This window comes from Ursus arctos, unplaced genomic scaffold (assembly GCF_023065955.2).
Source record: "Ursus arctos isolate Adak ecotype North America unplaced genomic scaffold, UrsArc2.0 scaffold_20, whole genome shotgun sequence".
NCBI classification, from domain to species: domain Eukaryota; kingdom Metazoa; phylum Chordata; class Mammalia; order Carnivora; family Ursidae; genus Ursus; species Ursus arctos.
In genome coordinates this window covers 31,444,965-31,469,228 of record NW_026622875.1, presented here as the reverse complement: position 1 = coordinate 31,469,228, position 24,264 = coordinate 31,444,965, and the positions used below count along the sequence as shown (strand labels likewise).

The window sequence follows — 24,264 nt, the reverse complement described above, 5'->3', positions numbered from 1 at the left end:
CAATACTAATAATAATCATAATAATAACACCTGAATTTGTTTTGGATCATTCTTCCTGGCACTTTCAAACTCTCAAGATCTTTACTCTCATACTGTCCTTAATCCATTAAAATAGTCTATTTTTTATGATCATGCATTCATTTATTTGCCATTAGATGAAAATTTATTGGGAAATAGGATATTTACAGTCTTAAAGTATCTTCCCTCAAATTACTTATATGCCTCTTTGAGGAGGTATTACCGGCAGGTTGGTGTAGAAACTGAGGAGCAGAGAAATCCAATTATATGACATCTATTTATTGGAAAATTTTTGGACCAATACCCTGGAGAATGTTTGTAATATAGTGGGCAATGTAGTAGGTGTCCCAAATCAGTTCCAAGCCCTTGAAAGTCATCACATAGACCTTAAAAGGTGAACTGGCTAGCTCAAGTCCACAAAGCAAATGGTCAAGCTGACACCAGAATTAAGGCCCACGGGCTTCTTTTGAGGTCAAGTCTTCTCCCAGTATTTTCTGTTACCATAAAATAGTAAAATGGTTATCTCACATCCTTGAGTCATTTCTAAGTAGTAAATTAAGCATGTACAGTAGAAATGTGTCCTTGGGGAAACAGGATGGTTCTACTTCCACTTTCTGGAAAGAGGGCCTCCACTGTTGGATAGCTGGGATTTCTGGGCGTTGTGATATGATTTCCATACAACGTTCCCTTTAAAGGGCCCAAGACAGCAAAATGATGTAGACACGATGAGATACTCGCCTAAACTCTTTGATACATTTAAAGGATGCATTTAAAGTTTCCTGAATTTCTTAGTGTTTCTGGTATGTAAAGTTTCTCCCCCCAAATAGATTGTTCAGTTCTCTAAATGTAAAAGCAAGGTTTGTAATTCCATTCTCTGGAGTACCCAATACAGCGTTTTGTACATAAAACTGTGCTCTTTGAAGACAAATTGGTGGATACAGGAACTAAGGGCTTGAGTTCACATTTTCACCCCATGGTAAATTGCTCACAGATCTTCATTTTACATGAGTTGGGGTCTGGAGAGTTGAGTGACAATCTGGACTTGGGGGTTTTCATTGAAGTGGTAGAGTTCCTGTCATGCGCTGTAGGAGTCGGGTTCCATGGGACAGAGACTGGCAGTCCATGGCCCTGTAGCTGTGGTATGCTACTTAACCTTTTGCGGCCCGATTTCTTCATTTCCATCAACAAGATGAGCGAGTAAGGTCTGCTCTGCTGGCCTTTCCCAGGTTTGAGGTGAGGAACATGGAGATACCAGCATAGTAACTTACAAAGTAGCAATCAACTGAGAGTAAAAATTAAGTGAATTAAATAAAAAATATAAATATTAGTATTAGTGTTAGTGTATTAGTATTAGTGTTCCTCTACCTCTACGGATTCTGAGTTTCAAATTAGAGGCAATGCTTCTTTACTTCATTGTGGGTATCCAAGAAAACTTATTTTATTTAACAAGCACTTTAAGAGTGATTTCTATGTACCAGGCATAGGTGAAGAGTTTTACGGTAATGAGCTCACTTAATCCTGACTGCAAGACTATGAGGTAGATCCCATTCTTGTTCCAGTTTTATAAATGGAGAAACTGAGGCACAGGGCAGTTAAGCAACTTGCCCAAGATCAACTATTAAATAGTGGGTCTGGGATCCAAACTCAAGCAGTCTACTAAGAATCCTTATTTTTAACCCCCTGAGGATGCTGAGGACGGCTGGCTACAAAGGTAAAGATGAGGTGCCCCCTGTTCCAGTTGAGACCTCATGCAATGTGAAGGCTGTGGTTTTCTTATTTTTAAACACATGGACTTCTTTACAGTCAAGAAACAGAAATGCAATTGGGACTGGATAATTTTCATGGAGGCCTTCAGAAATGAATCCAAGTTTAGGGGAGGGAAGTCTGATATTTGGCTTCTTCTGGGAGCACATAAAATATTTTCAGGCTATCCTGATTTTATCAGGCAGATGTGCTCCTGAGATATTTGAATATTTCAGCATGCCACAAATATTTATAAGGTCATCCGATGCTTGTATAAAAATACAAGCAAAATCATCCAGAAATGTTTATGTTCCACCAAACGAATTCAGTGTGTGAAACAGAAATTCTCCCCATGCCCCATATGCTTTATCCTTTCATGGTCATATCTGGACAACTTTAAACAGTGAAGTCTGAGGTATGCACTCTGGGTGTTTACAAAACTCTTCCTGAGTTGGGTCAGCAAGACCATCTTCCTTGCATAATTGAAACAATGTAGCAACAAGCCCTTTATTTTATTTTATTTTATTTTATTTTATTTTATTTTATTTTATTTTATTTTATTTTTTATCAAGTTTCTGTTGGTCTGGGAAAAGACATGGGTCTAAATATATTTCTAAAAATCAACTTTTTGAGATATAATTAACAAATGATGTGATGATCTCATTTTAAACGTATGAAGACAGAATTTTAATTATGAGGTTTCTTTTTTTCCCCTAGGTCCATATCCAGAATGGAGACTTGGAAGGTGTTTTGGGAGTTCATCTTTCTGTCAGCTAGTTTTGGCTTCATCAAGTCACAGAGAATTGGTAATGCATAGGATTCTCTAAGCCAAAAATGATGACCTTGCCATGGACCTATGGTAGTGACAATCTTAAAAGAAAATAGTACAGAAGCTTCATAATTAACGGAAGGGAAATTCTTCTTTTCAGGAGAGCTTAGAATCTAGAGGCTTTTAGTGAACAGAGTGCACTTGATTTTTTTCAAAGCTTAACCTCAAATGCCAAAAAAATAGCTATTAAAAAATGCTATACTTCCGAATGTGTTACCAGGCTCTCAAATGCTTTTGTAAACACGGTCTATTCTCTTGACTCTGCATTTCGCTTGGTCTCCTTTGGCAGAGCCGTTCTGAGAGGTAATTATTGTCACAAGATGGATAGCGTCACTAAATGCCAGTGACATCTCTGCAATTTTTTTGTAGTCGTTTTAACAGATTGTTGTGACTTTTCTCGATGAAAGTCTCATGAAGAGAAGATTGAGTAGCCTGAACCCCCACTGAGGCAATATTGAGGTTTAAATATTTATATATAATTACACAGACTGTTATTTGTTGGAGAAAAACCCCCACGAAGCTCTCTAAATTTTCCCTCCAGCTCTGACTCCCCGCTCTTGTGAACAGAAGCTGTGACAGTCAGTCTTTTCATGTTTCAAACACCTAAAATGACAAAGGGCTGGTGGAGGGGTTAAGAAAAATAACAATGTATGAAAATGTAATACATCGCTCAAGGTGCACATCATGGAACCCATACTTATTTGCCTGAAAACCTGTTCCACAGAACTGTGAGTTTTCTCCTGATCGGAAAGATCAGGGAAACACTTTCATGTCTGTGTGGTCTCTAAAAAGAGATGTTAAGGGGACAAACCAGTCAGCCATTCCTGGAGCACTCACTGAATTCTCTCAACAGGATTGCATTCTGGAGTGCCAAAGGGAAACAGAGCTTAAAGGTCCATGAACTCATTTATGATCTGTCTTTTCTAAAATCATGATTCCACTTGGCTTTATGACCGAGATTAGGCAAACTCTGAGAAGTGGGACTCTGGAATCTAGACGTGATTTAGTGTCCCTGGAGCACACTACCCTTCGTCAGCCCTTCTCTGCCTAAACTCCTACAAGGACTTTGCCTTTCTATAATAAGGACTTTTTTTTTTTAATTTTATTTTTTTTAATTTTATTTTTTAATGATTTTTTATTATATTATGTTAGTCACCATACAGTACATCCCCGGTTTCCGATGTAAGGCTCGATGATTCATTAGTTGCATATAACACCCAGTGCACCATGCGATACGTGCCCTCCTTACTACCCATCACCGGCCTATCCCATTCCCCCACCCCCCTCCCCTCTGAAGCCCTCAGTTTGTTTCTCAGAGTCCATAGTTTCTCATGCTTCATTCCCCCTTCTGATTACCCCCCCTTTCTTTTTCCCTTTCTTCCCCTGCCATTCTTCCTAGTTCTCATGTTCCATAGATGAAAGAATACATATGATAATTGTCTTTCTCTGCTTGACTTATTTCACTTAGCATTATCTCCTCCAGTGCCATCCATGTTGCAGCAAATGTTGACAACTCGTTCTTTCTGATAGCTGAGTAATATTCCATTGTATATATGGACCACAACTTTTTTTTTTTTTTTAAAGATTTTATTTATTTATTCGACAGAGATAGAGACAGCCAGCGAGAGAGGGAACACAAGCAGGGGGAGTGGGAGAGGAAGAAGCAGGCTCATAACGGAGGAGCCTGATGTGGGACTCGATCCCATAACGCCGGGATCACGCCCTGAGCCGTAGGCAGACGCTTAACCGCTGTGCCACCCAGGCGCCCCAAATGGACCACAACTTCTTAATCCAGTCATCTGTTGAAGGGCATCTCGGTTCCTTCCATGATTTAGCTATTGTGGACAATGTTGCTATGAACATTGGGGTGCATATGGCCCTTCTCTTTACTACGTCTGTATCTTTGGGGTAAATACCCAGTAGTGCAATGGTGGGGTCATAGGGTACCTCAATTTTTAACTTTTTAAGGGACCTCCACACTGTTTTCCAGAGTGGCTGTACCAACTTGCTTTCCCACCAACAATGTAGGAGGGATCCCCTTTCTCCACATCCTCTCCAACAATTGTTGTTTCTTACTTGTCAATTTTTGCCATTCTAACTGGCATGAAGTGGTATCTCAGTGTGGTTTTGATTTGAATTTCCCTGATGGCTAATGATTTTGAACATTTTTTCATGTGTCTGTTAGCCATTCGTATGTCATCATTGGAAAAGTGTTCATATCTTCTGCCCATTTTATGATTTGTTTATTTGTTTCTCGTGAATTGAGTTTGAGAAGTTCTTTGTAGATCTTGGATACCAGTCTTTTATCTGTAGTATCATTTGCAAATATCTTCTCCCATTCCGTGGGCTTCCTCTTAGTTTTTTTGACTGTTTCCTTGGCTGTGCAGAAGCTTTTTATCTTGATGAAGTCCCACAAATTCATTTTATCTTTTGTTTCTCTTGCCTTTGGAGATGTGTCATGAAAAAGGTTGCTTTGGCCGATGTTGTAGAGGTTGCTGCCTATGTTTTCCTCTATGATTTTGATGGATTCCTGTCTCACATCGAGGTCTTTCATCCATTTGGAGTTTATCTTTGTGTATGGTGTGAGAGAGTGGTCAAGTTTCATTCTTTTGCATGTAGCTGTCCAATTTTCCCAGCAGCATTTATTGAAGAGACTGTTTTCCACCGGATGTTTTTTCCTGCTTTATCAAATATTAGTTGCCCAAAGAGCCGAGGGTCCATTTCTGGGTTCTCTATTCTGTTCCATTGGTCTATGCGTCTGTTTTTGTGCCAGTACCATGTTGTCTTTGTGATCACAGCTCTGTAGTACAGCTCGAAATCTGGCATTGTGATGCCCCCAGCTTTGTTTTTCCTTTTCAACAGTTCCTTGGTGATTCGGGGCCTTTTCTGGTTCCATACAAATTTGAGGACTATTTGTTCTAGTTCTTTGAAAAATGTCATCGGTATTTTGATCGGGATAGCATTGAAAGTGTAGATTGCTCTGGGTAGCATGGACATTTTAACTATGTTAATTCTTCCAATCCATGAGCATGGAATATTTTTCCATCTTTTTGTGTCTTCTTCAATGTCTTTCAAGAGTGATTTATAGTTTCTAGAATATAGGTCCTTTATGTCTCTGGTTAATTCCAAGGTAACGTATGGTTTTTGGTGCTATTGTAAATGGGATGGATTCCCTAATTTCTCTTTCTTCAGTGTCATTATTCGTGTATAGAAATGCAACTGATTTCTGAGCATTGATTTTGTATCCCGCCACATTACTGAATTGCTCTATACCTTCTAATAGTTTGGGAGTGGATTCTTTTGGGTTTTCCATATAGAGTATCATGTCATCTGCGGAGAGAGACAGTTTGACTTCTTCTTTGCCGATTTGGATACCTTTTATCCCTTTTTGTTGTCTGATTGCTGTTGCAAGGACTTCTAGTACTATGTTGAATAATAGTGGCGAGAGTGGGCATCCTTGTCGTGCTCCTGATCTTAAGGGAAAGGCTTCCAGCTTTTCCCCATTGAGAATGATATTTGCTGTAGGCTTTTCATAAATGGTTTTTATGAGATTGAGGAATGTACCCTCTATCCCTACACTCTGAAGGGTTTTAATCAGGAAAGGATGCTGTATTTTGTCAAATGCTTTTTCTGCATCAATTGAGAGAATCATATGATTATTGAATTTTTTTTTCTGGATAAAATCTATGACACTGATTGATTTGCGAATGTTGAACCACCCTTGCATCCCAGGGATGAATCCCACTTGGTCATGTTGGATAATCCTTTTAATGTACTGTTGGATTCTATTAGCCAGGATCTCGTTGAGGATTTTAGCATCCATATTCACTAGGGAAATTGGTCTGTAATTCTCCTTTTTGATGGGGTCTTTGCCTGGTTTGGGGATCAAGGTAATATTGGCCTCATAGAATGAGTTTGGTAGCTTTCCTTCTGTTTCTTTTTTTTTTTTTTTTAAGATTTTATTAATTATTCAACAGAGATAGAGACAGCCAGCGAGAGAGGGAACACAAGCAGGGGGAGTGGGAGAGGAAGAAGCAGGCTCATAGCGGAGGAGCCTGATGTGGGGCTCGATCCCATAACGCCAGGATCACGCCCTGAGCTGAAGGCAGACGCTTAACCGCTGTGCCACCCAGGCGCCCCTGTTTCTATTTTTTGACATAGCTTTAGGAGAATAGGTATTATTTCTTCTTTGAATGTTTGGTAGAATTCCCCAGGAAAACCGTCCGGGCCTGGAGTTTTGTTTTTTGGAAGGTTGTTTATCACTGATTCAGTCTCTTTATAATTAATTGGCCTGTTTAAAAAATCAATTTCTTCCTGTTTCAGTCTTGGTAGTTTATAGGTTTCCAGGAAGTCCTCCATCTCTTCCAGATTGCTTAATTTATTGGCATAAAGCTGTTGATAAAAGCTTCTAATAATCCTTCCAATTTCATTGGTGTTGGTTGTGACCTCTCCTTTTTCAATCATAATTTTATTAATTTGGGTCCTTTCTCTATTCTTTCGGATAAGTCTTGCCAGTGGTCTGTCAATTTTATTAATTCATTCAAAGAACCAGCTTCTAGTTCTGTTGATCTGCTCTACTGTACTCCTGGTTTCTAATGTATTGATTTCTGCTCTAATCTTGGTCAACTGCTTCCTTGTGCATGGATTAGGCCTGTCCCTCTGTTGCTGTTCCAGCTTCTTGAGGTGAGAATATAAAAACTGCATTTTAGATTTTTCTGTTCTTTTGAGTGAGGGTTGGATGGCTATGTATTTTCCCCTTAGGACTGCTTTTACAGTATCTCATAGGTTTTGGACCATTGTGTTTTCATTCTGATTGGTCTCCATAAATTGTTTAAATTTATTTTTGATTTCCTGGTTTATCAAATCATTCCTGAGCAGAATGGTTCTTAGTCTCCAAGTGTTTGAGTTTATTCCAAATTTTTCCTTGTGGTTGAGTTCCAATTTCAAAGTGTTGTGGTCTGAGAACATGCAGGGAATAATTTCAGTCTTCTGGTATCAGTTGAGACCTGTTTTGTGACCCAGAACATGGTCTATTTTTGAGAATGTTCCATGGGCTTTAGAATAGAATGAGTATTCTTTGGTTTTGGGGTGTAGTGTTTTATATATATCTATGAGGTCCAACTCATCGAGTATGGCATTCAAAGCTCTTGTTTCTCTGTTGATTTCTTGCTTAGGTGATCTGTCTATTGCTGATAGTGGAGTGTTGAGGTCCCCTACTATTTATGTATTTTTATCTATATGTCTCTTTATTCTGGTTAAGAGTTGGCTTGTGTATCTTGCTGCTCCCCTGGTGGGGGCATATATATTTATAATTGTCATATCCACTTGTTGGATACATCCTTTAAGAATAATATAGTGCCCTTCTGTGTCTCTAACTATAGTCTTTAGTTTAAAATCCAATCTGTCTGATATGAGAATTGCTACCCCAGCTTTCTTTTGAGGTCCATTGGCATGAAAGATGGAACTCCATCCCTTTACTTTCAGTCTGAATGTATCTTTAGGTTCAAAATGAGTTTCTTGTAGACAGCAAATGGATGGGTCATGTCTTTTTATTCAATCTGCAACCCTGTGGCATTTTATGGGAGCATTTAGGCCATTTACATTGAGACTGATTATTGAGAGATATGATTTTAATGATGCCATGTTGCCAGTAAAGTCTTTGTTTCTATAGATTATGACTTTCTGTTCTGTATCACTCTTGGGGCCTTTTTACTTTTATAGAACCCCCCATAATATCTCCTGTAGAGCTGGTTTCGTGGTTATGAAATTGGTCAATGACTGGTGATTCTGGAAGGTCTTTATTTCTCCATCAATTCTGAATGACAGCCTTGCTGGATAAAGGATCGTTGGCTGCATGTTTTTCTCTGAAAGAGCTTTAAAAATGCCCCCCCCAACCCTTTCTCTCATTCCAGGTCTGTGTAGACAGGTCTGACGTAATTCTGATACCTTTGCCTTGGTACGTGAGAAATTTCTTTGCCCTGGCTGCTTTCAATACTGTATCCTTGGATCTAATATTTGCGAATTGCACTATGATGTGACGTGGCGTAGGTTTGTCATGGTTGAGCTTGGGAGGGGTCCTCTCTGCCTCTTGGACACGAATGTTTGTTTCCCTTGATAGATTAGGGAAGTTTTCAGCTACAATTTGTTCAAATATCTCTTCTAGACCTCTGTTTTTCTCCACCCCCTCGGGGATGCCGATGATTCTGACATTGGAACGTTTCATTGAGTCAGTAATCTCCCGTAACCTACATTCTTGAGATTGGATTTTTTTTAGCCCAGATTCTATTTTAGCTTTCTCTTCTACTAACCCATCCTCCAATTCACTGATACGTTCTTCTGCCTCATTCACCCTGGCCATCAGAGCCTCTAGTTTTGACTGCATTTGGCTCATAGAATTTTTAATTTCTGCCAGATTCGCTCTCATTTCCGCCCTTAGAGATTCTATATTCTCATTAACATTTTCGTTAATACTTTTTTCAAGTCTACACATCATGTTGACCATTGTTACTCTGAATTCCATTTCTGATAATTTGGTTATATCCATATCCATTAGTTCTGTGGCAGAGGCCACAGACTCATTGTCTTTTCTTTGCTGGGGGGGATTTCTCCTTCTCGTCATTCTGATGAGGAGAGGTTGCGGGGTTGTCCAGAGCCCAAATTATTGACCGGGACCCAGGCAGTGTGCACTTGTTTTATAGGGATCTTAAGGATGTGGGCTTCTTGATTTTTCAGCCTGCCTTCTGGGGGAGGGGCCTGCCGCACCGATACTCAGGCAATCCTGTTTGGGTAGAGTCTCTGTGTCCCTTGCCAGGGGGGATGGGCATGGGCACACTGTGAGCCGGTCTTTCCCGGCTTTTGTTCTCTGGCGGCTTTCCCTGGTGGTTTGCTGTGCCTCTTCTGAGAGTCAGAGCAGCAGTGGCCCAATCTCAGCCTCTGTCTCAGAACAGAGGGATTGCGGACCGTTCTCCACTGATGTTCTGGCCACTTTAACTCTGTTTCTGTTGGTGCTGCTCAACCCTGCAGCATCCTGGGATGTGCGCCCCACACCTGACGTCCCAGCCCTCACTTCCAGGGCCGTCGCATCTCTGTCCTTTGTGTTTCTAACACCGCCAGCTGCCCCCGCGCGTTCCGGAGCTCCCGGTCTCAGTTTGGTTCCAGTGAGCGCACTGGAGCTCCGTTTCAGTCTGGTGGCACGCGCTCCCGGCTCACGGTCTCAGTCTGCTCTCTCGGGGGTGCCGTCCCCAAGTCTGCCTTCTCCCCCGTGCAGGTGGCTACCACTTCCCGGTGCCTGAACAGGGCGGCTCCCTCCCCCTTCCGTTTATCTTCCGATATCTGTGCCCGGTTTCATGGCTCCCTGCTTCGTACCCCAATATTCAGAGCTGGAGATGTTCATTTGTAGAGATCCAGATGTATCTTCCTGCGTCTCAGGCTGATTCCATGGATGTTCAGGCTGGTCTGGTACCCAACCAACTCGACTCAGGGGACTGGCTGAAAAAGGGGTCCCCTACTCCTCCGCCATTTTAACTCCTCTCTATAATAAGGACTTTTAATTTAATCTTCTTTATGGCAGTCCAGAGTATGAACCGGATTTCAGGAGACCTGGTTTCTAATACTGGCTGTTTGAACTGATTCATGTGAGTTACTTTGCCTTTCTAGGTGTTCTTTCCCTTATCTGTGAGATGGACAAATTGGGTTCATTCTTCTATACTTGCATTTTTCAATACAGTGGCCACCAGTCACATGTGACTATTTAAATTAAATTAAAATTCAGTAAAATGTTAAATTTATTTTCTCATTTGTGCTAGTTACATTCCAAGTGCTCAATCACTTGGAATGAAGATGTGTTATATTTTCATACATTGCTACTTTTCTTAACCCCCCCACCAGCCCTTTGTCATGTACCTAATGACTATAGTATTGTATTACATAATACCATAGGATTCTTTCTAGCTCTAAAATGTTCTGATTCCCTTATTTGGTTTCATTAATTTTCAGTATTTCCATTCTTTTTAATGATATCTTCTCCCTTTGTCACTCCCTCTCTCCTTCTCTCTTTCCCAAATATTTCCTTCCTTAAATATTTGTTTGGGTGACTATTCTATCCTAGACACCTGAGTGATGGACAAACAAACAAAAGATATGATATCGGTTTGCATGGAAACCACTGTCTAGTTGAGGAGATCGCCATTAGTTGAATAAGCACATTGATGAATGTTACATTACACACCAAGATGAAAGAACATGATTCTATGGGAATTAATCAGAAAAAAAAGAAAGAGAGAAAGGGAAAGAAACTTGGTGCCATGTAGGCGCCACATGGCAGCTGTGAGAACTCAGACGAAGGAGCCTGGACCGCAGAGAGTAAAGTGGAGAGGGGAGAGTGAGTGCAGGGCCAGCCCCAGCCAGTATTTTAACCTTTCTGGCACAAGACCAAATGCAAGATGTATTTAACCAGCGTGGGATAATCATGCCCTGGTTTTGAGCCACTTGAAACTAACATCCTCTTCAGCTGGTTTCTGCTTTTTTTTCTTCTCTCTCTCATCACTGATTCATGGGCTCTCCTACCATAAGCACAGACAATCAAATTGGGAAGTGTGGGGGAAAAGTCATGCCGGTTACTGACGAACAGAGAGATCATAATCACCTCTTCCCTTTTTTGGTCTACACAAGCACAATGTTTAATCTGTGTATTTACTTCTTGTCACAGAAATGCAGTGTTTGGGTTGGAAGAGACCAGGTCATCTGGTCAAACCCTTATTGTAGAGAGATGCAATCTGAGAAGCAGAAAGACGGGCTCTTGGCTCAAATCCCGCAGCCACCTGGCATCTGATCCCTTCCATGCTGGAGACCAGGGTGGGCCCAGCTGGAGCCCCCTTCGCTCTGGCCACTGTTGGGGTTGTGGTTTCCGGGACTGGAATTGGGTTTGGGAGAAATAGTTGTGCAGTGCAGGCTTGAGTTCAGGGAGCCAAAGGAAAATGGGAGCCACACTTATGGTAATGCCATGAGATAAAACTAACAGGGGCTGGTGGTAGCGAGGGAGTGCCAGAGGTCAAACCTAGAAAGCAGATGTCTTAGGTCAGGTTCTCGAGATGCAGAGCCTGGGACAGGAATTTGGTGAACGTGTCATTGTGAAGGAGTACTCTTCAGGACAGACTTGTAAGGGAAAAAGAGAAGTGAGATAGGCTGGGGGTGAAGAAGCCAAGCAAGGATGTAGCCTCAGGTAACACCCAACATTGACCTGAGCCATGGAAGATGCTGGAACATAAATGGCACCATGAGTTGTTTCAGTGAAGGCAAGGGGGCCAGGTGTTTGTAACCCCAGATGATCGACCATTGGCCACCCAGGTGGTGTCACTTTCCAGGTGTCTCCAGATGTGACTACTCTGCTCCCTTCAGCTACGGATAGGTCCCTAGACAAAGTGTCAGAGGGGAGCAGTTAGCTGTAGCACTTGAAGCAGCTGGGGCACAGGTGTGCCAGCCCAGAAAGATCTAGGTGGGGCACCAACAGCATCCTCTACTGGTTGAAAGTATTTTATTAAGTTTAAGGGACGGGTGGAGGGCCATGGTCGGGAATCTCACTGAGGGGGTCAGATGTCTGTTCGAATGAAACAGAGAGTGGCAGGTGAACAAGGATAGATGGTGGCCATGAGGAAGCAAAGGAAGATGACGATATGCTCAGGCCGTGCATATTAGCTCTTGTCCCAGAGCTGTGCAGGCCAGTCCGCGGGCTGTGAAGGCAACAAATGGGGGGAGATAGAGTCACAGGCAGTAGCTGTCAGTTTTGTGCTGTTTTGTCTTGAATTGACTCTCTTCCCCAGTCTGCAGGGAGGCTTCTGTGGGAGATGTCGTGTTTCTAGTGGACGCCAACGTCAACCCCCAACACACCCGCAGCGTGCGGAACTTCTTGCACATCATGGTAAACAGCTTCAATGTCAGCAAAGACGCCATCCGCGTGGGGCTGGCTCAGTACGGCGACACGCCCCATTCCAAGTTCCTACTTTCCACCTACCCCCGCAAAGGCGATGTGTTGGAACACATTCAAAGGATTCAGTTTAGGCCTGGGGGCCGCAGGTTGGGCCTGGCCCTGCAGTTCCTTCTAGATGAGCACTTCCAGGCAACAGCGGGGAGTCGGGCGGGCCAGGGCGTGCCTCAGGTGGCCGTGGTGATCAGCAGCAGCCCCGCGGAGGACCGCGCGCAGGACGCCGCCGAGGCCCTGAAGAGGGCGGGCGTCCGACTCTACACCGTTGGTGTCAAAGACGCAGTTTTGGCGGAGCTCAAGGAGATTGCGAGCAGCCCGGAGGAGAAGTTCGCCTCTTTTGTTCCCAACTTCTCCGATCTGGGCAGTCATGCTCAGAAGCTGCGGAAACAGCTCTGTGACACTTTGGCAAAGGCGACTCAACCTGTTGACAACGTCTTTCCAGGTACACTTTCCCCTTCCTGTTTCTGATCTAGAAGTCACAGGGCTCCAGGCTTTATCTCTTATCTTCATCTCTCCCACTGTCCTTATTTTCCATACGTGTGTATGTTGAATTTTAATATCACAATCTCATTAAACTCTCTGTACTCTGTGCGCCTCTCCAATCATTGACCAGAGGCTTACAACTTTTAAAATACAACTCGTGGGCCATATGCGGGTTCTATATGCAGATGTAACGTGAGTCCATTTTTGGAGGAAGAATATTTGTTCCTAGAGTGATGTTATTCCTAGATGAACTTATCCATGTTGCCTGGGTGAAGGGCAGAGGAGGAGAGAGGGGACAGTGGATCCTCCAGGAAGCTTGCTTATTTTCTTGCCAGTGTGTTGGTATAAAGTACTGGTTATGAGGATGAATTTAAGGAAAAGTAAGGTCTGGGTTCAATTCCACTTCTTCACTTTTGAACTGTGTCAATTTGAACAAGTTACTTTATCTCTTTGAATCTAAATTTTCTTCCTAGGATGGTAGTACCTGCCTCAGAGTTTTGTTGAAATCATTAAATAAAATTATGCAAGTCAGGGGCGCCTGGGTGGCTCAGTCGTTAAGCATCTGCCTTCAGCTCAGGTCATGATCCCAGCATTCTGGGATCGAACGCCACATCCGGCTCCCTGCTCGACAGGAAGCCTCATTCTCCCTCTCCCACCCCCCCTGCTTCTGTTCCCTCTCTTGCTGCCTCTCTGTCTGTCAAATAAATAAACAAAATCTTTAAAAAAAGATAAATTATGCAAGTCAGGTGCTTATCACAGTGCTCAGCCCATAAGAGGTTATAGCATTATGGTCATTATCTGTGATGTTGTAATTGTCATTAGCTTTGTACTTCTGTTGGTGGTGATGGGGCAGAGACTTGCAGAAATCCTTTATGAGGTAATTACTTAATTCTATGAGAAAGCAAAGAAGTTTGAGCAGAGGAAGAGAAGCTTGCTAGTGGTTTTCATCAAAATGCATAAGAGGATAGAGCCTTTATCACTTACTCATTATTTTGGCATTTCTACATGAGGCATAAGGTAGGTAAATTGGAAGGACTGCTAAAACTTTTCACCCATTTGATGCTGCAGGTGTATGGTGGTAGTAGTGCATTTGTACAACCAAATTATATACCTTGCTTTTGTGTATCACTTCAGCATTTCCAAAAGGTTTTATATACTTAATAATACTAACTACCATTTTCTTGGTACTATATAGTTTGCCAAACTTGTTTACGTTGCCCATCTGACTGATAAATACATACACAAGGCGATTCTTTGTTAGACCCATAGGGATGTGTATGATACATAGGGAAATTAGTATTTACTTTTACATAGGTATGTAAGGCAACTGGTATTATTATTTGCATTTTTCAAGTGAGGAACCTGAAGCTAAAGGTAACATAACTGGGTGGTAGAGCTAGGATTTGATCCCAGGTTAAGACCAGATCCATTCTAAGAGGACAAGTGTCATAGATTGTGTTCCCCAGAAGCAGAGCTTGAAGCAAGGATTTGGATATACATTATTTTTTTATGGAAGAGCTCCCAAAGGTTTGGTAAGGATGTTGGGGGTGCAGGACAGAGAGATAGAGGAAAGAAAGGAAGAATGTAATCTCAGGCCAAAGTTCCAGAGGGTAGTTTTAACTTGATCCTACAGGAGAACTCAGGAATACAAATTATGCTTCAGCTAGGCTTTCGTATATTGTAGGCGAAGCAGTTCCAGGAGCTGAAGGGAAGTCCTCCAAAGAACAGTGTACAGAAATGGTAAAAAGGAATTCAAAAGGACCTGGGCAGAGCACAAATAATGTCTGCTACAGTAGAGTATCTTATTTTATCCTCAAAACAACTCTGTGAGAGTGGGTGGGCTGGTATAAAGGTTTCAGTGATGCAGAGAAGAAAACCGAGTCTCAGAAAGGTGGGTGATAAATAGGTCATAGGGCTCCTAAGTGGTGGAGCTACAATGATGTGTCTAATGGAATACAGGACATATTCTAGCTTTCTGACCTCTTGGTACCGGCACACTTGTAGAGATGAAGTTTGTTACCATTGGAAAGAGGACAGCCCCTTTCTCAGCATGCTGCTACATTTATAGAAGGGGTTTTCTTCTTTACGAGATTCAAGGGATTGTCCAAATGGGTTCCAAGACTGGACATATCAGTAGAACAGGACAGAAGCCTCAGAAGATAATGGAGGTGAGGGAATGAAAAGCATAGGGAATATTGTCACTTCTCTGAGCACTGTCATTTAGGATGTCTGAGGACCACAGAGTCTAGTCTAACTGGCCCTGCTCTCCTTTCTGTACACCATTCAGCCCCATTGGTTCTAAGCATTTTGAGTGAAGATCCACAGACCCCATGGCTTTTGTTCTCTTTCTTCCAGCTTGCAGAGAGGCAGTCCTGGCAGACATTGTCTTCCTAGTAGACAGCTCAACCAGCATTGGACCCCAGAACTTCCAGAAAGTGAAGAACTTCCTTTACTCTGTCGTCTTGGGGCTTGACATCAGCAGTGACCAGGTCCGAGTGGGACTTGCTCAGTATAATGACAATATCTACCCAGCCTTTCAGCTGAACCAGTACCCTCTGAAGAGTGTCGTCCTGGAGCAGATCCAGAATCTTCCCTACCGTACAGGAGACACAAACACAGGGAGTGCCCTGGAGTTTATCAGGATGCACTACTTGACTGAGGCAGCAGGCAGCCGGGCCAAGAACAGGGTTCCTCAGATAGTTATCCTGCTGACAGATGGGGAGTCAAATGATGAAGTCCAGGAGGCAGCTAACAAGTTAAAAGAAGATGGAGTGGTTGTTTATGTGGTAGGGGTCAATGTCCAGGACATCCAGGAATTGCAAAAAATAGCCAGTGAGCCATTTGAGAAGTATCTCTTCAACATTGAAAACTTCAACACCCTTCAGGATTTCTCAGGAGGCATTCTTCAGACTCTGTGCTCAGCAGTGGAGGGTAAGATAAAAGGTAAGAAGCTGTGTCAAAACCTAACATTCCAACCAGGACACCTAATTACAGAATGAGCCAGGATGCACTGAGTATAGTAGGAGGGCAGGAGAAGGAGCTGGCTGCCATCACTGGAGAACCTGGGGGAACTTCCTAGATGAAGGAACATCAGAGCTGGGGGTTGAAGAATGAATGCAGTTCTCATGGGTAGAAAAGAACACCCTGCCATGTTGTTCAGAGGAAGTCCAGAAGACCTATGTTCTTGGCCCTGCCTGTGCCACTTTCTAGTTAGGTGAGTGTGGACAAGCAGCTTTACTTCCTCACTTCAATGTTTTCGTCTGTACAGTGAAGATAATAACACTTGCCTAGTAGGATGGTTTGTGGGGATTAAATCAAATAATGTGTATAAAAATTGCTAGCACAAAATAACTGCTCTATGTTCATTTCCTTTGTCTCTTCCATTGGTGGAAGATGAATAGGCGAAGAGGTGCTGTAGTCTAATAAAGCAGACAACAAAGGCAGCAGGGTGTAAGAGGGAGAGAGCCCTGTGATAGGCTCGCACAAAGGAGGTGGAAGTATAATAGGTACATTGTTTCATAAATATAGTACCTCTCCCTCTTCTATTCCCTGCATCCTTGTATTCAGTTTTCATGAGATCTTGATTTGATTTCCTTTCTTCTCTATGTCTTTTCCTTCTTCCTCCTCTCTTCAATTCCAGAATTCACCCAGGCTTATGCAGATGTGGTCTTTCTTGCTGACACCTCCCAGGGCACATCACCGGCCAGTTTCCAGTGGATGCAGAATTTCATCTCCAGGGTGGTTGGCCTGCTGGATGTTGGCAGGAACAAGTACCAGATTGGGCTGGCTCAGTACGGTGGTCAAGGTCACACGGAATTTTTGCTCAATACCTACCAGACCCGGGATGAGATGATTGTTCACATCCGTGACCACTTTTTGCTCCGGGGTGGCTCCAGGAGAACGGGCAAAGCTCTGCGATACCTTCATCAGACCTTCTTCCAGGAGGCAGCGGGAAGCCGGTTTCTCCAGGGTGTTCCCCAATATGCAGTGGTCATGACCTCAGGCAAATCCGAGGATGAGTTCTGGGATGCCGCACAGACATTGAGGGAGCGAGGCGTGAAAGTCATGTCTGTGGGTGTACAGGACTTTGACAGACAAGAACTGGAGGGGATGGCAACTCCACCCCTTGTATATGAGATGCAAGGACAAGATGGAGTCAGACAGTTGATGCAGGATGTGGGTGTGGTGATCCAAGGGACTGGGCAGCCCCGGTTTGGGATTGCGTCTGAGAAAGAACCTGTAGTAGGTAAGGTTTGGTCCCTACATGTGTGAGCCACTGGGAGGTCTCAGAAACTCTGGGGAAAGAGCAGAGAAGGGGGGCATTCCGGATTCCTCAATACAGGGAGACCAGCACCAGTGCATGGGGAAGAGGAGGCGGCATGGGGCCTCCTCAGGCACACACCTTATATTAGTTAACTATGGTCACAGTGAGGCTGCATAAGAAGCCATCCAAAACGTCAGTGACTGAAAAGAATCATTTATTTTCACTGATCTGCTGGGGATCAGCTGATCTTTGTTGGGCTCAACTGAATGGCTTTGCTGATCTTGCCTAGGCTTGTTCACAGATTTGAGATTTAGCTGAGGGTTGGTTGATTTACATTTGGCTCTGCTCCATAGCTCTCATGTTCCTTCTGGGATTATTAGGCTAGTCTGGGCATATTATTCCCATGGTAATTGCAGAGATGCAAGAGAGAAAACCCAATTACACAAGCACTTTTTAGACCTCTGCTTCATTATCTGCTAACATGCCATTGGCCAAGCAAGTCATATAGTTATGCTATCATCAATGGAGTAAGAAAGTATATTCCTCCCATGGAAGTGAGGTGTAGGAGTGAATATCTCTGAACAACAATTCAAGTTACCATATGCTTTTTCTAGGAGAAGGAACATTCAGGCTTCTCCCCAGAGAAGTTGGTGTTCAAAATGCTCAAGAGAGGTGCTAGTAACATTTTGAATGAGACACTCATAGTGTAGGATTGTACTGTGAATTGTCAGAGGTCTAACATTTCTGGTCCCTGCCAGTAGCATCCCCAATGACAATTCAAAACACAGCCATATATTTCAAAATATCCCCTGGGGAGGAGAACCATTGAACCTTATCTCCTGCTAAGTCCCTTTATACATTCTAACCATTAGCCAAGCTGAACCACTCACCATTTGCTATGTATATGTTATACTTTCCCACCACTGTCTGCCCTTGAATCCACTGTTCCACCAGCCGGGATGCCCACAGGCAAAACCTTATCCTTCAGTTGTTAAGTTAGCCTCTTGGGAGAGCTTCTGGTTGATCCTCACAACAGAAGTGATACGTTCCTCCTTTCCCTGAACTATCATGGCTCTGCCCAGACCTCTCAACATGTAGAGCTTGAAAGCCCTTGGAATTTTAAAGTCAGAAGAGCCAAGCACATGTGAGACAAGATGAGGAAAATCCACGAAGGGATAATAAGGAACTAAGAAGCACCTTACAGACACTACACTAAGTAGAAGTAGAATAGGAGGTAATGGAGAATCTGGCCTGGGAGGAATTGTGTCGGTCCCTGCATAATGGGTATGGTCTTAATATAGAGGGAGAAGGGAAGAGCCTACTCTTGGTAAGGGGAAGAGCATCGGTAAGGGTGTGGAAGTGGGAATGGGCTGGATAAATGTGGAAGAAAGTGAAAAAACGGAGCCGATTGGAGGAGAGGGGAGGGTTTGGAGGTAGTGAGAGTTGAGATTAATGAGGTAGGATGGGCCCCAAGGGTCCCAAAGCCCCTGAGAAGTAACTGTAGGCTTTTAAGCAGGAAAAACGACATGACTGAAGTGGTCTTTAAGGAAGGCTTCAGGAGGCAGGCTGAATTCCACATGACACTTCAGACTCAGAAAGCCTGGAAGGCTGAGCTGTCATCTGTCCACATAGGGAGGAGCCACTTGGGTCTAGACCAACGGTGGCTCTGATAATGAGAAAAGGGAATGAACCTTGAAGACAACTTGAAAGAAGTTGTTCAAGTCAATCCTTGAACAACTCAGGGGTTAGAGGCCCTTACCCCACTCCCAGGGCTAAAAATCTCCATATACATTTTGACTTTCCCAAAACTCAACTACTAACAGCCTGCTGTTGACCAGAAATCTTACAGGGAGCCTAAACAGCAGATTAACACATTTTGTGTGTTATATGAATCATATACTGTGTTCTTCAATAAAGTAAGCCAGAGCAGAGAAAATGTTATTAAGAAAATCATAAAGATGAAAAAATACATTTATAGTACTGCACATTCACTTATTGAAGCAAATCTGCACACAGGCAGGCTGAGCTAGGGCTGCACTGGGCAGGCGTGGCGTGCGGATGGCGATGTTCTACAGCTTGGTGGTTTCGAGGGGTAGAGCCAGCTGCCGGGCGGGACCATGGCTGATGGCAGTGAACTTGAGGTGTAGCACTAGCCTGTGGCCATGGGCAGCTGTGGCCCCCATGAATGCACTAGCTTCTGGAAGGTGGAGGGGCAGGGGCACCACCATGGAAAGGGGTCTGTCTGAGACCCCGGCGAGTGAAGCACCAAGTGGGAGGGTACGGGTTTATCAGGGGCTTGGGTCTTCCTGCACAGTGCCATCCCTGCCCTCTGTGCATGTTCCCCTGCTTCAGCCCAGCCTCCTGCCCCAGCCCTGGCACTTTACCCCACCACCCCATGGACACACAGGGCAACCCACAGCCCTGCCCAGTCCCAGGGCCCCGGGGGCTGCTGACGGCCTCCGAGGGCCTCCCTCGTACTCAGAGGCTAGTAGATACCTTTGATTGTGTCTGTAGAGACTTGGGTGGGCAGTTGTACATAAATGCCTTGTGGCTTTTGGTGCCAGCTCTTAAAAAGAAAACCCACACGTGTAAGACGACCAGCACAGGGCAAACCCTGTTGATCAAGGGTCATCTGTAATAGCACTTGGTACCAACAGGTGAGGGAAGGAAGATGTCAAAGATGCTTGGAGTTTCTATAGGAAGTGTTTTAGACATGGCAAAATCAGGGGCAACACTCTTCTTAAACCTAGGATTGTTTTTGGTTCTTTATTAAAAAAGGGAAATTACAGGACCTCGAGAGGCCAAAGATAAGTCAGAAGGTGATTCTGTTGCCTCTCTAAACTTTTTAACAGGATTCTGTTGTCTATACCTTGGCTTCAGCCTTCTGCATGTGTGATTTTGGCTCTATGCTAGGGAGAGTTCTGTTTTCACATTGTCAAAACAGACTTGGACTTTTTGGTATGTGGACACAGTGGGTTTCTCTGCATTAGGCACTGTCTTCAATTTGGAGGGAGGAGTCTGCACTCCTCATGGAAGGGGGTTTCGGCAGGTACAGCTCCATTCTTCCATCTGAGGCAGGTTCAAGTGAAGCTTCACAGAGTGAAAAAGCCAGTTAGCCCAATTTGTGGACAAAGATTTTTCATAGGCATTTGCAACATTTCATGTTGCCTCTGTTGAAGTGACATGAGATTTATCAGAGAAAGATGCACAAGTTAATAGTCACAGTTTCTTATTTGCGTCTGTACCAAGAGGAAAAAATTATTAAATTAAGGGGGTTTTAGGCCTATAGAGAATTTGACTCAGTGTTTCCTGAAACTAGAAAAATGAAGGAAAAAACCTAATTAAGCCAGGCTCAGATGCTTCTAGTGGACTTTGACGAATTGAAAAAATGATCTTAAAGCACTTTCTTGTGGATATTCATATATTTACATATTTTACAAGTGTGAATACTCTTCCCAGTGTAAAATTCTGTGATAAGTACAAAACCTGTGATGTTCTTTGACCATCATGCCAAATACTGGTCATAAAGTCTTCCAATAAATTCTAAAACTCATTAATATAAGTTAGTATGATGTATTTGTTAGAGTTTGTAATAGTGAATATATTATTACAGTATGTAAAAATGTAGCATAATACAACATAAATATATAGCATAATACCAAATGAGTATTGTCTTTATTACTCTCTTCTCATGCTAAGGCCCTTTCTGTTTTTGTTTATAGTATGTCCGATGGCTATCCCAACTGATTTGGTCTTTCTCATTGAAGAATTCAGCTGGGATAGGCAATCAAATTTCCAACAAGTTGTCAACTTCTTAAAGACCACTGTCAGCTCTCTAAACGTACATCCAGATGGTGTGAGAATTGGCTTGGTCTTTTACAGTGAGGAACCACGACTGGAGTTTTCCCTGGATGCATTTCAGAACCCAGCCAATATCTTGGAGTATTTGGACAGATTAACCTTCCGGAGAAGAAGTGGAAGGACCAAGACTGGAGCTGCTTTGGATTTCCTAAGGAATGAGGTTTTCATTGAGGAGAGGGGCAGCCGGTCCAAGCATGGTGTGCAGCAGATGGCCGTGGTCATCACGGAAGGCTTCTCCCAAGACCAGTTGTCCAAGTCAGCTTCCCTCCTCCGCAGGGCAGGGGTTACCATCTATGCGGTGGGCACCCACCTTGCCTCAGAGAGTAAGGACCTGGAGAATATAGCATCATATCCTCCTTGGAAGCATGTCATCTCACTGGAATCCTTTCTGCAACTCTTTGTTGTGGGAAACAAGATTAAGAACCAACTCTGCCCTGAGACCTTGGACAGAAGTATTTCCATTTCTGGGATGGACCAGGCTCCACTAGAAGGTAGAAGAACGTTTTTCAAATTTGATCTTTTTTTTTTTTTTTAATCTTTACTCTGTCTGTTCCATTTACCTGCCTCCTCTACTCCTCATCCAAGGAAAGATTTTGGAGTCAGTTTATTAAAAAACAAGAACGCAAAACTTATGCAATCTTTATTTTGTTTTGATTCCAAACAGTGCAAAAGAATATGAAGTAAAAAGTGAACATTCCTTCCTCTTCCTATCTTAGCCTTCATCCCTTTTATTGGTATTTAAAATTTATTTTTATTTTTTATTTTAAAAAGGATTTTATTTATTCATCGGACACAGAGAGAGAGCACAAGCAGGGGGAGGGCAAAGGGAGAGGGAGAAGCAGACTCTCCACTGAGCAGGGAGCCTGATGTGGGGCTCCATCCCAGGACCCCGGTCTCATGACCTGAGTCAAAGGCAGACGCTTAATCCACTGAGCCACCCAGGCACCCCTTTTTATCAGTTTGATGAAAATATATGTAATTTACAGTAGAAGCCTTAGGGGATCTTGTATGGATTTACTAAATCTTAAGCTCCTTGAAGTAGAAAATTATTTCTAAAAAGACATGAACCTTCTTGAAATTAAAAAATTTTAACTTAAAATATAAATGAACACTAATTTGCCAGTCTTCTGTGTAGAGCCAAGGCTTCTTTGAATATGCTGATTGGATTGTTCTGTATGTTTTCTTCATCAAACATCCACTAGTATAGTTTCTATAATTTCTAGTTTCAGTTTCTTTAAAGTGGGAAAAATACTTAGCCACGTTTGAAACAATCTGAGTATAGAATCCTGATTTTTATGGTCTTAAAAATTCAATTTTTGTAGCGTTATCTGGTACACCAACAGTTTCCTTTCAAACAATTTGCTTTTATTGGGTCTTTTCTAAGCAGTTAACCTGGTTTTCATAGACATAATAAACCTCTTTTATTCACACTCATATACTATTGATTTGCACAATATTTGATTTGTTGTGTAATTGTAGTACCGAACTGCCGTAAATAGGCTGAGCACAGACTCACATTACCCTCGGTAGGCTTATTCTTTGTTGACCTTACAAATAAGCTAGTCAGTCATTTTACCAGTAAAAATGGGTTTATTTGGGAATAGCAGAGAACTGCAATTCAGGAAAGGAAAGCTACAGCAAAAACAGGAGGCGAGTCCAACAAACAAAGGAGAGGAATATTATTTTATTGAGAAGGAAGAATTTGGGAGGGATTGTTTTGAATGAAAGGCCATTGGAAAAATACAAGAGTTCAGAGTGATGGCAGTTTCTCATTGGCTAGGTTGCTGGGGTAGTTGATTTCTTGTAGGAGATGCATTATTCATTCTTTTCCTGTTGGAGTTATAATTGATTCTTTCCTGCTGAGGATTCTTCTGTTGGGGCCCGAAATGGACAAGCGGTAGGTCATGAGAGTTCCCCTTTCTGCTCTCCTGCCTCCATTTCAGAGAGGTTTCCCTTTATTAAGTTTCACATCTTTCACTGAGTGAAGCAGAACTGTGTTGTGCTACTCTTGGGGGCTCCCGGGGGGGGGGGAGACACTCAGCGTATTGTGGGAGCATCACTCATGTGTTACTGATGTGACGGGAGGAAGTCAATTATCTGGTGAGCCGCTTAAGAGGAAGTTGGTTAGGAGAGCTCCTACTGTGTATGCAGTTTCAAAAACACACCAGAGAAAACAGAGCAGTTAAGTATATGCACCTTGGAGTCAAACTGTCTGAATTTTAAATCCCTAATTTTCCATTTACTGGCTATCCTAAGTATCTTTGTGTCTGTCTGTTCGTTTGTCTATTTTTGTCCACCCATGCTAATATTTCGAAGATTCAAATCAGAATAATAGAAAGAAGTTGACTACTTGAAATGTAGATAATTAACTTAAAATTCAAGGCTGTGATTATATCTTCAGGGGAAAATCACTGAGCCTTTTTAAAAAACAATCATTAAATAATCTTGTAATTTCTTCATTCCTTGTGCGGAGGTCTAGAGATTCAAAATATCTAAATAAATTCCTGTCTTTTGCTTTGGCCTGTATTTTTTGTCCCTTTCTCTGTTCTGGGAATGAGAAACAAAATCATTAAATGTGAATTTCATTTCCTTGTGCACCCCCTCCCTATAATCTGTAGAGAAGAAGGAGAGAAGCCTCCTTTTCTCTTCTTCTAATTCACAGACAGTATAAGGGCTGAGAGTTGATTTCGTTCCCAGACTGCATAGCAGCTAAAATGAAACCTGGAATCAGGAAAATTCAGTCTAAAATCTGGAGTGGTTAGAGGTAAATGGAAGTTGGGGCAATGTTACCAGAATTCTGTCCTGGATGACCATAAGATCATAATATCTACCGTTTGTTACTCATCAGCTATGTGCCAGATAGTCTGGTAAGCACTCGTGTATGTAATAGATACGGATCCATAGTGGCATCCAGACTGTAAAAATTATAGAGTTTCTCTTTCTCTCTTCCCTCCTGCCTCAAATTTCCATCTGCCAAGACTGGCATGAATGTGCAAAGCCAGACAGTCTTCGGGGCTCTGGGATCCTTTGGACCGTGCAAAGGCCCTGGGCTTCAGTGGAGCCGCTTTGGACCACTGGCTCCAGAGA

At 42.9% G+C, this 24,264-nt stretch overlaps 1 protein-coding gene across 1 annotated transcript in view; it reads left to right on the top strand.

Moving 5' to 3' along the window:
* The window catches only part of LOC113253922 (collagen alpha-4(VI) chain-like), a 113,573-nt gene that overhangs the window by 8,422 nt on the left and 80,887 nt on the right, over positions 1–24,264 (top strand). The window contains exons 2-6 of the mRNA XM_057316023.1: positions 2,479–2,567; positions 12,409–13,011; positions 15,408–15,995; positions 16,693–17,298; positions 21,039–21,668. Coding sequence (XP_057172006.1) covers positions 2,492–2,567; positions 12,409–13,011; positions 15,408–15,995; positions 16,693–17,298; positions 21,039–21,668 — 2,503 coding nt within the window. The 5' untranslated portion in view covers positions 2,479–2,491. The remainder of the gene's footprint in view (positions 1–2,478; positions 2,568–12,408; positions 13,012–15,407; positions 15,996–16,692; positions 17,299–21,038; positions 21,669–24,264) is intronic.